Raw genomic sequence first — 14,188 nt, forward strand, 5'->3', positions numbered from 1 at the left:
AGCTGCTGGGAAAACGCTTTATATCGGTCATAGAACCCTGTAACAAAAACCCCATATTTCAAACATCTCGATGACAAAAGTTTTCTAGGAAAGCATGTCATTAGAAATCCATCCTCAACGCTGTCCCTGCTGCACCTAGGAAACTGAGTCGCGAAATTATTATATATTTCGGCGGTGGGTCGGCGTCTACATGTGTACCGGAGAAAACTCGCAGTATTTATGACTGAACATGATACGATACGTAGATTTTAGATAGTACTACCAGGCTGAATTTGATTTTGATTTGCCAGTTGAAATACGCCCGAGCTGCCCGAACGAAGTCCCAAAACAGTTGTACGGCTACTGAATGCGGAATAGGTGCAGACCGTGGAGAGAGAGTGCCGAGCCCGTTCTGACTGTCACAGGCGGAAATAGTGGGCCGGCTTATGGCCCTATCGGGACGAGCCGAACTGGGCTACCTCGATTTGAAACAAGGGTACGGAAAATACTGAGAGCATTCAAGGTCAGCATTTCAAGAAGATTTATGTACTTGGAAGTTACATGTAGTGACTGTGTATTTTGCAGTCTGATTCATGCCAGCAATACTTTTGATACCCAAGGTAGGCTCTAGCGAGTTTTCAAGGCCTTGAAGTTGTTTGGACTATCTCCGTATGTCTGGCATTCATTGTCACTTTTGTTTTATATAGAAAAGATTGATATCTTACGTAACAGAGTACACTCGATATACCAGGTGAATTTTTAAGTACATCCCCAGTTGCTCTTCTGCATTGCAATGCTTTTGATATCGGTCGCTTACAAAAGAAATGTCAGCAAAAGTAAGTTCACTCTCACATACACCCTTCAAACGTCGTCGCGTTGGGAATTCGACTACAGCTGTCGTGCTCAATCGGCATAGAAGCGGATTAGCCCTGTCCCAGGATACGCAGCTGACCAAGATGCTTCGTATACCAATATTATCAGTGCCATAGAAGTCAAGGACCTGGATTCTCTTCCATAAAGATACCATCCCCTTCTTCCGAACCAACAATCAGACTCAGCAGTCGATCCTCCATCCGCCTCCAAGAATGATCCTGTAGTGCCCTCGCCACCCTCTCCAACCGTTCCGTCCTCATCATCGCGCCAGGTCCTTCTGGCCCTCTCCCCATTCCCTGGAGAAGTAACCATCGCAGACTTTGCACCGAGTCTGTCCACACATGCTCTGTTTTCTGCAGGCTATCATTCAGCCATCTCGGATCGTACTTTCCCTCATTCGTTTCTTTCAAAATGATAGCAATATAGAACAGACACATTAGTCGGTCTTCGGTGCCAGACATATGATGCGACGATCGTAAGAAGATTATTGCACGTGCTATAGCGGGGTATTGGTGTCTTATTTTTAGGGTGTCGGTTTGGATATCTTGGAAGAAGTTTACAAAATTCGAGTGAGGTAGTTCGTAATCCTCTTCGTCGGAGTTCTGGGCAAACTTGGGGCTGTTCCAATGTGGGGCCGGCATTATTGAAATTCTGGATTGTTTCAGAAAATGAGGGCAGTAAGAATGACGAGAACCTACATCTGAACTCGCATCTCTAAACGCCAATATGTGGGGAAGGTTGAGAGACCTCCACGGTTTTTTACCATCTGGGCTAGGCCTTTACGGTGGAGTCGCCATGTTCGTTCTGTACCCCAATATCTCTAGAATAATGCATTTGTTAGTATACAAATTCCAAATGCATAGCTATAGTATGGTTCGAATATTCCGTTTCCGTCAAAATTGTATATCTGAATACTGAGTTGCCTAGCTAGAGGGATTGGAGGGAATAATTCACCTCAAAAGTAAGCAGTCTTAAGACCGCCGAAAATGCCTCATCGCAAACAGCTTTCAGGGGATCATTCAGATATTCATTGACAAGATGTATTGCCGCCATCTTGTGTGTAATAGCTTTTATGGAATTGCGCTCGCCCCTGAGGTGAGCTATGTGAGAAGCTGAGTGTGCCAACACAGCATGGGTAGCAGCTTCTTGAGATAAATCCACCGGGATGTAAAGATCTCGCATGGGGTTCAATGACGGGTCTGTCGGTTTACCAAATGCTTGGATGGCATAGGTATTTACCCCTGCTGATTTCAGTCAAGTCTTGCCATTTTGGAATTGAACTTACAGTGATATAAAAGCTTTTGATCTTCGGCATCGATTCGTAAGGTATTGAATGGATCTAGTCCATCTTTTCCACTTAGTGCCGAGTGTGGAGAAATCAACTGACTAAGAGGTTTCGGGACTCTAGAGACTTTCCATATCGGTTCCGAACTTGATGTCTTCGGTTGCTTTACGGTATGCCGAAGATCGACAGAAATGATATCCCGCGGCAACAATCGGTCATCATTGGATACCGTCTCGGGATCCGACAACGGAGCCTCAAAGCTATCAACTTGGGTCTGGAACGTTCTTGGAGGCGTGGAATCTCCTGTTAGTGTACCGGCTCTCTGGCTCCGCTGTCTCCAGGATTCACGCATCGCATGACTGCGAATCCTACTACGGTCACTGCTACTTACGAACTCAAATGACGTTGGTGTGTTGACCTGTGGCTGTGGCTGTCCCTGTCCCTGTTGATCTCGACATTTCTTTAACGGTCTCCGAGGTGGAGAAGGCTCGGGATCTAGGTTCATGGTTTATGAGCCCTCTTAAACGTCCGCCAAGTGTGGTTGAACGTGACGGACGGAGCGGAACGTACGTGGTCAAAGCCGCTAAAGACAACCCAGTTCAGAAAGGGTATTATTACATTCTCATAGATTTTCCCACCGGCGTTTTATATCTATAAGTAGCTCGTTATTGCGATGGAATGGAGGTTTTCATGATATACTATTGATAGTGTTGGGATATATGTCACAAGGATCACGTGACCCTAGCCCCGATGACTAAGCAGCGACAAGGCCTTCACCTCATCGTCGCAACCTTAGCTAGAACCTCTTCCAGACCTAGAAATGCAACCACGTAACCACGATCGATTACTAGGCCAGACCAGTTCACTATGTGTAAACCAACAAATAGTATTTATTGAACTGAAGGGATTTGCTTATGGCAAGGTTTGTACGATTTGTTAGCACGTTTTTCGCCATTGGTAATAAGGAAGTGACTATCCTAGCGCTAACAAACAAAACAAAATTTCAACCACCCAAAAACCATCGACGGTACAAAACAGGTATGATCCCAATTCCCTCTCAAGTCGACTCGTTAACTAACTATATATAGTACAAAGATCGAGCGTCTGTCAGTCCTTCAAACAAAGGAACAATTTCGGCAGGGTATAGGCCGGATGCTGCTTGTACGTAGCTTTGCTTATCTGACATACCAGATTCAACTTTGGCCGCCCATGCTTTCAAGAACTCAGTTGCTGTATCAAAGGGGCCTCCCAGTCCTGGTATTGGGCCTGGCTGGTACGTGCCGTCCCCGGTCATGGAGATAATTGTCCCGATCTCAGACAGCTGTCCGTACCGTGGATAGCTGGACCTAGGGCAGAGAACAGTTCGATTAGATATGCTTATACGGATATGCTCCGAATACAAGTCACTTTGCTTGCATGGATCTTGGCTCGACTGCTCCAAAAGGCTTGCTTATAATCAGGCGGTGTCTTCATGCCCAAATCGATTCCTGATTTTGTAGCTCCGGAGTTTTCTGAAGTTTCGCGGCACAGTAGGTATGGTCGTACCAGGGTACATATAACGAATATAGGCAAGGCTGATACACTTCTTTCTTACTATTACTAGGAATCAATACCCGCCCTTTGGATTCCGAATGCAAGCATACATCTATTTGTGTACACACGTAATATCACACGTAATCTTCAGTAAATCATATCTACTCGTGATGCACGATTTGGATCGACCTTTTTCTTCCACTAATTTCCTGGCTTGGCACGGCTCGAAAACGACCTCAATTTACGTTATGTCTTATATGTTTTATATGTCAAACTTCTGTGATCGACCTGATACTAACTCGTATGAGTTACAGGACTAAACAGAGGGCGTAGAAGACTAGATAGATAGCGGCCATTTGTTGAAATATTAAAGGGACTCCTTCGCCCTCTTCATATGTCCCAGCCATCACATCTCATCTCACTTCTTCCAATATGTTCGCAACATGGTTTCATCTTCAACTGCTCCTAGTCTTTTCTATCGGCGTTATATGCGATACTTTTGACTATATAATAGTCGGAGCTGGGACTGCGGGCTTAGTCGTCGCAAATCGACTAAGTGAAAACCCAAACATCACCGTCGTAGTCATGGAGCCCGGCCCAGATGTCCGCGACTTCCCCGGCGTCCAAGCAGCTTTCCCCCCAGGTGCCATCAATGCATCAATTGACTGGGCCTATACCTCTATTCCCCAACCCAGACTAAGCAACCGGACGTTCCAATACCACGCAGGAAGAGCAATCGGAGGAAGTAGTACAATCAATGGTTCGTTTCGTCTCTCCATTACAAAGGTTTATTTTACACGTTTCGTTCTTCTGGTAGTGTAGAGAAGTAATCGTTGTGCGATTAGGAATGTAGTATATCCGTGGTGACGCAGCACAATACGATGCCTGGGAAGCCCTCGGCAACGAAGGTTGGAATTTCAGCACGCTATTTCCAAACTTCAAGCTTTCGGAGAACTACACCATCCCCACCGATGCCCAAGTAGCAGCAGGAGCAACCTCGATCGAGGATTTCCATGGCCATAGCGGGTTTCTCGTTACTGGATATCCGTTTTTGCTATCTAATGCGTCGTTTCACGATTTAGCAAGACATCTTGGGAAACGTTAGATGTACCTGTGAACGAGGACTTGAATGGTGGTGATACGCGTGGATTTGCGTTGTTTCCGTCCACTTTGGATAGAGATGCTAATGTACGCGAGGATGCTGCTAGAGCATACTATCAGCCTGTTGAGGATAGACCGAATCTTTCCATCATCAAGGGTACAGTGACGAGAATAACGTGGGGGGAGAGCTGTGACCAACTTCTTGTTGCTGATGGGGTTGAGTATATAGACGCGGCGGGTACCTTGTCTAAAATCGAGGCTAGTTTGGAGGTGGTTTTATCTGCTGGATCTTTCAAGTCTCCTGTTATCCTTGAGTCTTCTGGAATTGGAAATCCCAGGTACGTACAGCATACGTGACCATAATTTCCATATCTTCCAACCTTACAGACCATGAGTTAACTGCTTGAAGAATCCTAGCCGAGCATGGAATCGAGACAGGGGTTGATTTGCCTGGAGTAGGAGAATCGATGCAGAATCACCATCCCGCTAGTTTTTCCTTCACCACCACCAACAATATCACCGGCCAAGCTCCTTACGTAGCCTATGCCACGGCCTCTGATATCTTCGGCGACAACACGACAGCGGTCGCAGCTTCGAGTAGCTCGCTCCTTGCAAGCTGGGCACAAACAGCGTCAGCCGCCACGGGAGGTGCCTTGAGTCCCGAAGCTCTAGAGACGAGGTATCGTGTCCTCCATGACCTGATCTTCATCAAGAACGTTACAATAACAGAACAATCTTATGTTGTAGCTACTAGTGGTAGTGTGGTGAGTGCTGGTTTCCGCGTCTCGGAGCCTTTCTCGCTGGGCAGCATTCATCTTGGGTTTAATTCAAGCCAGCCTATTGTTGATCCCAATCCACTGTCTATTGATCTCGATCTGCAGCTTCTCACAGGTGCTGGTCGCTTGACTCAGAAGCTATGGGCTACGCAGCCATTACTCGGTACCATTATTTCCGAAACAGAGCTGTCTTCCAACGCAACAGATGACGAATGGAACACTTTCCTGACATCTTCACGTGAGTTTGTGGTTTCTGGACGTATGACGTGTTGGATTGAGAAGTTCTAATAAGACGGATATAGTTAATACCGCGTACCATGTCATCGGAACTTGTGCTATGCTGCCGCAAGCATCGGGTGGTGTGGTTGATCCGAAGTTGAAGGTCTACGGGACTCAGAATGTCCGCGTTGTCGATGCTTCGGTTATTCCTATCCTGATGAGTGGCCACTCGGGAGCCGCAGTGTATGCCGTAGCTGAAATGGCTTCTGAAATCATCAGGGCGGGTTAGGGATAGTATGAGGGCATGCTGAGGGGGTCTAAGAGGAAGTCTATAGAGTTGTTTGGTATTGAAATGCCTTGGTTCAAATAATTCGACATTTTTAATAGGTAGATTTGTCATATCCAAGATAGAATAGTATATGAAGTTCTATATAATAATATAGTGCCTAATAGATATTAGAAGCAAAAGCAAAATATATTCAAGCAAAGAGGGATAAGGGATAGCAAGGTAAGTGATACAGGCAATGCTAAAAGAGGGGTTTGAGGCCCCAGATTGCCATGCAAGCTAGCATAGCCTTTTTTATATGCGCTAGTCTAACGTCCTTTTGGAAGGATAGTTCTGGGTGGTTAAAATGGTACTCCGGTGAAGTTGGAGATCACTTGTATACCTAGTGTGCTCGTAATACGATTGCAACGTTATTGTCCTTCTCTCAAACAAGCCCACTCGTTTCCCGTACTTCCCATTCATACAAGCCCAAAACACCTATCCATTTCTCCTCTACCACTTATATTACACGCAATCGTGGTGAAACATCTCTAATGCTTCCTCTTTTTCTTATACGCCGCTCCATCAATTCACGACACGTGCATTAAAACTCGCTAAAGTTCGCTAAAAGTTCGCCTATATTTACTATAGACCTAGAATGTGCGATTCGAAATTCCTAATTGATAAACAAGTTTTTAACAATAAATCAGAAAAGCTTACAGCTTACCTAGGACAGGTGGCCGAGTGGTTATGGCGCGTGACTCAAGATAGTTATATATCTTACTTTGTGGTAACACGAAGGAGCATTCTCGTAGAGTAATCTGCAGGGGTTCGAATCCCCTCCTGTTCACTAGAAATTCCTTTTGCATATTTTTGTACGCAGGAGTGCTTACGCTACTTTTAGCACTCGCTCACTCACTTGCCAGCCAAAAACCTTTCGTTTTAAATGCTTAACTTCGTACTTAGTATTTAGGATTAGAAAGTTATCCAAGGCTATAACGAGTAAAATTTATTATTAGTATTAGAAGACACGCTCTAATTGTAAGTCGAAGCCCGAATTTTTGGTATAGAACAAGTCAGGAATAGTAAGTGGGATTCCAAAGTGGAAAGTGAAAAGCCTTTTTGCGATGCCTGATTTCGAGGGATGACGCCTCCCTAAAACATCAGATCTTCACCTGAGAATTAGCGACATCGCCCGAAAGCATTACTCCTTTAATAATTACAAGTAAGAAGATACCAATAGCTATAGCTCCTCCCTCCTATAACCAGCTAAGCTCTGGCATGTCCAGATCAAATACACACACACCTTTTCACCAATCTCTGCATTCGCGCTTGTTTTCCAGCCGCGGAAGCCAAAGCCACCAGACGCATACTACTGGCCCATGAATATGCTACAAGTATCACCTGCACTTACATGTAGAAAACTAACTTCGTAAAAAGGCTATAAAGCCACTCAAAACGGGAGACTCTAAAGAAGTTTAGATGTTGAATCATTTAGAAGTCACCAAGCTTCGTTCTCAGCGATTCCCAAACTCGCAGTGTTAAAAGTCGAATTAAATGTGGAAGCGAACTCTGTAATAGAAAACAGAAAAAGGGGGTAGATTAAGGTACAACTGCTTTTACCAAGGAGAAAATGATACAAGACCCAAGCTGACTACGCGGAAACGAAAGGCAACCTCTTAGCAACAAAATAAGTCCAGTACAACGGCGCATTGTCCCCACTAGGAACCCCCACCATATTCTCCGCAATAGCAGCCAAAACCCAATCCGAATACAGCGCCCCCAACACCCCAAAACACCCTAATGCAACCCCACAGGCAGCAAGACCAGACCCCAATACCGGCCCCAAAACCGTATCCCGAGATGCATTGCCGCTGCTCCAAACACAGCACACCAGCAGACCAACACCAATTACTAGAGCTAAAGTAATGGATCCAAAGACGGCAGTGATGAGCAGCACTTTGGGATTCGACTGGATGGTTTCCGCGACGAGAGAAAACAAGCCAGCGAGTCCGACGAAAATGCCGGGGATATACAACAAAAGCCATAGGAGCACCTTGACATCCCTGCTCTTCTCCGGATCCCAATACTCGTCACCCCTCGGAACGACGAGCGCGGCATGAAAACTTAGCAGCCCGTACGTGATACTCAGATCTAGTTTCCAGACCGCCATGGCGATAAATTGCCATCTTCCTCTGCAGCGGACGATGGTGAGGGAGGAGATGATGACGGACAGGATGATGCCGAGGAGCGCGAGTATAATGTCAAAGCGCGAGTGCGTGTTGCGGAGGAGCGGACACCAGGGGTGGCGCTGCAGGGAGAGGATGATGATGGTATAGTAGGTTAAGAGGTGGGAGATGAAGCCGATAGCGCCGAAGGGGAGGCTGTAGCACTGGATTTCTTCGACGAGAGAGCCGTTTGTATAAGAGGCCGTGTGGATCCAGGTTGTGAGGCTGGTTGCCGACGTAGGGAAGGGGAAGAAGTGGATAACAAGGACTGAGAGAAGCAAGTTTTGGGAGTTTGGAATTGGCCACATGTTTTTCCCCTTCTATATTTGACAGAGCAGTATTGATCTGATGCAGAGATGTTAGTCATTGACTACAAAGAGCATCATATCTACACCGACCTCCCTCACACTCCAAAGCCCAGGGCTTCCTGGGTGCACTTCGCCTCAACGGCCCACACGGCGACCACCTCGAGGCTGCTTCGACACTCGTCAGCCTCCACAATTCCTATTCCAAATCATTCTACATAATGCAGACGCAGACTTCGCATTGCATTGCAAGATAGACAGCAGCAGCAGCCTCACGCAACATCCAGAACATAACGAATAAGACAGGCCCCGCAAGAAATGTCTCAACAGGCAACGCAGCTCAATACCGTACTCAACAAAAACATATGACAGCACAGCAGCAAATCCGAACCGTTACAGGTTTGCCTTATCAACACCATCGAGTCAACACCGGGGAGTCGACTCTGTTGCAGGATTGCGGTGCCCAGAATATGCAGGTATCCGGCGGGGAAAGAAGGGGTCAGCACAGCCACTGCCGTGGTCGCGACTTGCTCATCTCACCGTCGGATTAATTGGATCTACCGGGCCTTGGACTCGGGTTCGGACTCATGCGCTTGTAACGTTGGGGCATGATGGACTCGAAGTCGTATGATTGTAACGTTGGGGCATGATCAAATCAGGGCGTCGTTGATTGTTTGCTACAAGTATGCCCTCCTTTTCATTTTGCCCATGGTCCATCTCGTGATGCGGATATCTCCAGGAACCCAGATTAGCGAGTAAGCCCTGATAAAGATGCTCCTGTCGGGGCGCTGTCAGCATGCTAAAACCCTATTTCCACGTACAGTAAACCGCACACCTCAGCACCTCCCCCCACCCCCCGCGGAAAGAGATCAGACCAGCTAGTATGGGGCTCCTCCTCAGCAAATCCAAATATGTTTTAGAGAACATGGGCCGTGAAGCGATGATGGGTATACCTTAAGGCAGGAAGGAGATGAAGTGCAAAGCGGAGTCATTGGCTCGTTCATTCAGACTCTGAGATTCATTGCCATTGCCATTGGCAATGACCAAGAGAACAAATGTGAATAAAGGGCTGAATGCATGCGTCTCCGTGAATATGATATGATAACCCGTCAGTCTTGTCTTGTGTTCTTAAAGAAAGAATTCTCACAAGCCTTGAAACTTACACCATTCGACAGATATACAAATCGCAATGGCATCTCCAAATCCACGACAAAATCAAAGTCGAGGTCGAAGTTTCGACCAAACCAATTACGAAGACATAGATGAAAATGAAAGAGCCAGCCCCTTACAACCTACCCAGCAGAATCAAATCCAGTACCCAAATCATGATCCTGCTGCTACACCACAGCCACCCACCCAGCCCCGTCTAGCCTCTATACCTCCACCCCCCTCATCACAACCCAGAGCCTTCCACAGCACCGTCTGCGAGTCCCTCATCCCGCAGCTCTCCCCGCCCGACTGCAGCATCTGCATGGAACCATACACCACACTCGCGCTCCTACACCCCTGCCACCACTTCTTCGACTACGCGTGCATCGAGCCCTGGATCCTGACCCCCCTCTCCTCGTTCCGCAACCCAGGGTGTCCCATGTGTCGCAGCGCGATCGATATAATCGAGCGCACGGATCCCGCGTGGACTATTGCGGTGGGAAGGACGATGAGGTGTGAGAGATATGGGGGGTTGGAGCGAGGGGGGGCTGAGAATATGCTTGCGGGAACGTTTTTGGATCTGACTGAAGGGTATGGGGAAGCAAGTCGGCTTTCATCTGGGGCGAGGAGAAGAGAGGCGGATGTGGGTGAGGCAATGCGGCGCTACGGGAATAGGGATATGATGAGGCGCCATCGTACGTTGAACTGGAACAGGAGTTATGATCATAGGCGGGGTTATCCGGGTGCGGAAAGTGATCGTGATTCTGGTGTCGATATTTCCGACAATACTAATGGCAACCCACTTCCTATCACCAGCGAGCCTCAAGATACATTCCACACTCCCCTCAACATCCCACAAAGCGCCAGAAACTACACCGCTATCTCCCAAATCCTAGCATCCTTAGATCTATCCGCCATCAGATCCCTCTACGACCCACCCCCACCCCTTTCTCGCGAAACCACCGCCGCCGGACAGTTGCAACGCGAAGAAGGGCTCCTATCGGCCATTGCAAGTGTCGTTGCGTCTACTCCACCTGCACCTACACTTTCAGCGCTCCCTGGAAGCAGTGAAGGGGATGTAGATGCGGGTCAGGCAGGCGGGGAAGTTGAAGCTAAACCTGAATCTGGACCTGCTGTAGAAACAGGTGGGTGGTGGGGAACGGATTGGAATGATTGATTGAATGGAGAAGGGTAAAATAGAATAGACTCTGTACTTGGTAGGTAGGGAATATCAATCGATGAGTTAAGAATTACGAGCAGGAAGACTACATACATACAAAGTGTGAAACTATACACATGGAAATGAATAAGCAGGTATTGATTGATGGTACAATAATGAACGCATGCAATGCATAAAGTAATGAATGAATGGAATTCCTCACTTGAGGTAGTAGGTCGGTCCGCCCTTATTGGTCAGGTTTAGGCGTACTGTAGTAGTTAGTTCTCGCATAACAACAGCCACGACAGCAGCGACGGCAATACTCAGTTTGGAAGAGGAAAGCCATGATGTTCAATTTGTATAATGAAGGAAGCAACAGCTACAATAAAAGCCACGCCAGTCGTAATCAGTATCATGCTATCATTAGTCATGCTCGTAATCATTCAAGGAAATTTGTTGTTGTCTGCACTCCCCCTCCACCTCCACCGCCTCTCTTCATTCATCATCTATCCACCCAATGAAAACCCAAACAAAAAAGCAAACCCCTAATCCAAACCCGATAACCCAATATAAAGAAGAGAAAAAATTGAAAGGAATCAAAAATTTTACAACCACTCATCACTGCTACCACTGTGACCAGGATGGCCATGACTGTGTCCAAAGCTTAACTTCATCTCAATCTTCGGTGCATCCTCAACAGGCGCCGCCTTTCTCGCGACACTCTTGCGAACGGGACTTTTTTGCTCTTGGCTAGGTCCACATCGAACATCTCTGGTGTCCCACCCATCTTCTGCGGCAGCCGCAACCCAGCAGCGAAGACCGTCGTGGACACCGCCGTAAAACTTCTCTTTACATAGTCGTAAGGTAGAGCCCATGCATTTCTCCCAGCCGGAAATGCGCATTTGTTCGCGGAGATCGTTGCGCTCGGTTTGGGTGGGGATACTGGCTAATACGCCGTTGATGAGATCGAGGTGGGAAGCGAGGTAGTTTGTAGCGTCCCATTCGACGCCGCCGACGTAGGGAGCTGCTGGGACAGGTGGACGCTCTTGTGGGAAGTGTCTGGACATATAGAGGTGATACGGATTTGACGAATCAAAACTTCCATTAGAGCCAGAGGAGGAGATGGTAGAATAGCTGGTGTCGTAAGGTACATCGCGGGCCTTGGGGAGGGGAACAACATTGAGATTGTGTAAGAAGATCCAGAAGACTTCCTTAGTCACGTTGGTGACTTCCTTGCACCATACACGGTATGGGCGGGAGCGTCGCATATCGAGAACGAATCCAACTGGGCGCTGAGACTCGCTAGGCTCCGGATCTCGCAGGTAAAATAAGAGCGTTTGAGCTCGCTGAGCTCGTTCCGAGAGAGGTGCAGACTTGAGGTACGTAAATAGCAGGGAAGAGATTATGTTTCTGGTCGTAAACTCGCTAGGGCCCTTCTTCTCCTCATCGAAGAGCATGTGAAGGAGGGCCGGAAATAGGGTTGCTTGGATTTTACTCAGATTTTGAAGAGCGAGTGCAGTAGTTGCTAAGGCCTTGAGGCACAGAAGCACTTCATGAAGTAAAGCATCCTCATGCTCCTCCCTATCGAGAGTTAGCGGCCGGACTAGTTCAGAAAATTGGGAAGAAGCACAAACCTCCATTCGACCTCCATGGTCCGATTCAACAATCCGACAATTTCATCCATTCCGCCGTGGCCAATGAATTCATCTGTCCATGCAACTGTCTCATTCCGAAGAAGCAGTCTCAATTTGTGTAGACGGCCCACCTCAACCAATTCCGGTTTCTGAACCTTCCTCAGATAAGATACAAAGTCATCTGGACATTGGCCTTTTGCCTTTGCAATTAGGGTTTGTGCAACTGATGCACTAGAAGAAGTCAAGGATTTCCCACCACTCATGCTCTCCGAAGACTTGGTTCGAGAGTGTTTTCCAATTGTACCTTCTGGCTTCGTCTTCTTGCTCACCGACACGGTTTCCTTGCTGCTCTTCCTTGACAGCGTAAATGTCCGACTTCTAGGTCTCTTGGACTTAGTTTGCACAATGTCTTGGTCACCAGTAGTAACATCAGCACTTGAGTTACTACCGTTCGTCCCTGGCCTGCTATTCTTAGAAGTTGCAATCTCTGCCCAATCCTGCTTAACAAAGTCCTTCTTCATCGATATTGCTAGACTCCGCATCTTGCCCCGTTGGTGTTCTGGAATGTTTCGTCTATCCAACATGGCTTCAAATTCGCGGTCAACATCCCTGTCATCCAAGATTTGCTCACCCTCCCGTGCTGTCGGTTTCTGTTTGGCATCTCCAAATCCAGGTAGCGCCGCTAGTACTCGTTGGCCTCTGTTGGGAGCTTTATCCAATGTTGCAGCCTTATCCGTAGTCTTCCGATCGAAACTTGGTCGTTTATCCCCAGAAGCCTTTCGTAGTATCTCAGCACTATGTCTCGAGCTACCTCCACTAACACGCCTGGTGATATCCTGAATACTGAAACTGTGTGGGAGGTATGTCGATTTCGGTCGTTGAGGGCCGTCGTCACGCTTGGTGAGGGATGGTTGAGAATCTGGACCATTGTAAAAATCCCGTTGCTTCCCCGGATAGTATTGTTGTGGTGTATAAAGATCTATCTCATCCTCTAAGAACTTTCCTCCTAATGGTTGTTTCGCAAAACAGTCGCTCGAGAATTGTGCATAAATAGGCGGCCTCGATGTCTCGGAGGGCAGTATTGGGCTTCGATTTTCCTTGTCCTTGGCTTTCCGAGCCTCTTCCTCTTCTGCTTGCTTTCGTAGATTCTTCGAGGATTTCGGGCGCGAGAGCAGGTTGGCGAGATTCGTTGATGATTTCGTCTTTTTTGGCTTATCGTCCTTGGCCCCTTTCGCCTTGGTTTGTTTATCTGTATCCCTGCCGGCTAAAGATTTCAATGAGATGGTGCTCAATGTCTTCTTGTGCAATGACTTGGACGACCCATCATCACTGGTATATGGGTGCCACCCCTCCTTCCTTGGTGATGTGGGCGGCTGGTTTTGTTGATTATGATGTAGTTCCCCCAGAGCCCTGTGTTGAGGATGTTCTTGTGGAGGGAATGGCATATCTGGAGTATTATCATATGATGGTGAGGCAACGAATACATTAGTGGGAGAAATCGGAGACAAGACTTCGCCAGCAGATGGGGTCCTTTTGCTGAGGAAGCTGGTCAACACAGACGATTTGACGCGTTTGTGTTGGTATGTATCCTTTGAAGGATACTGGGAAGAAGCCATGTTGAGAAGCAATTGAATAGCTAAAGCTAAAGCTAATGGTGATTCCGTCAGCAAAAATAGGAAGAT

The 14,188-nt window shown here is 47.4% G+C and overlaps 2 protein-coding genes and 1 non-coding gene across 3 annotated transcripts; 2 read left to right on the plus strand and 1 right to left on the minus strand.

Moving 5' to 3' along the window:
* Positions 1-4,102: 4,102 nt before the first annotated feature.
* Positions 4,103-6,055, plus strand: gox (Glucose oxidase; the record flags this gene model as incomplete). The annotated part of the gene is made up of 5 exons (XM_031152910.1): positions 4,103-4,456; positions 4,524-4,696; positions 4,753-5,109; positions 5,181-5,785; positions 5,850-6,055. 5 exons carry the CDS (start codon positions 4,103-4,105, stop codon positions 6,053-6,055), a joined length of 1,695 nt encoding a protein of 564 aa, XP_031002120.1.
* A 706-nt stretch (positions 6,056-6,761) lies between these two features.
* On the plus strand, positions 6,762-6,881 carry LHYA1_G007988. Its single transcript has one exon. It is a non-coding gene; the product is annotated as a tRNA-Leu (tRNA).
* Positions 6,882-11,477: 4,596 nt separating this feature from the next.
* rid1 (GTPase-binding protein) lies at positions 11,478-14,122 on the minus strand (the record flags this gene model as incomplete). Its single annotated transcript, XM_031152911.1, has 2 exons — positions 11,478-12,453; positions 12,507-14,122. The coding sequence occupies 2 exons, from the start codon at positions 14,120-14,122 to the stop codon at positions 11,478-11,480; spliced, it is 2,592 nt and encodes an 863-aa protein (XP_031002124.1).
* Between the last annotated feature and the right edge of the window lie 66 nt (positions 14,123-14,188).

This window comes from Lachnellula hyalina (genome assembly GCF_007821495.1).
Source record: "Lachnellula hyalina strain CBS 185.66 chromosome Unknown contig00187, whole genome shotgun sequence".
In the NCBI taxonomy this organism is placed as follows: domain Eukaryota; kingdom Fungi; phylum Ascomycota; class Leotiomycetes; order Helotiales; family Lachnaceae; genus Lachnellula; species Lachnellula hyalina.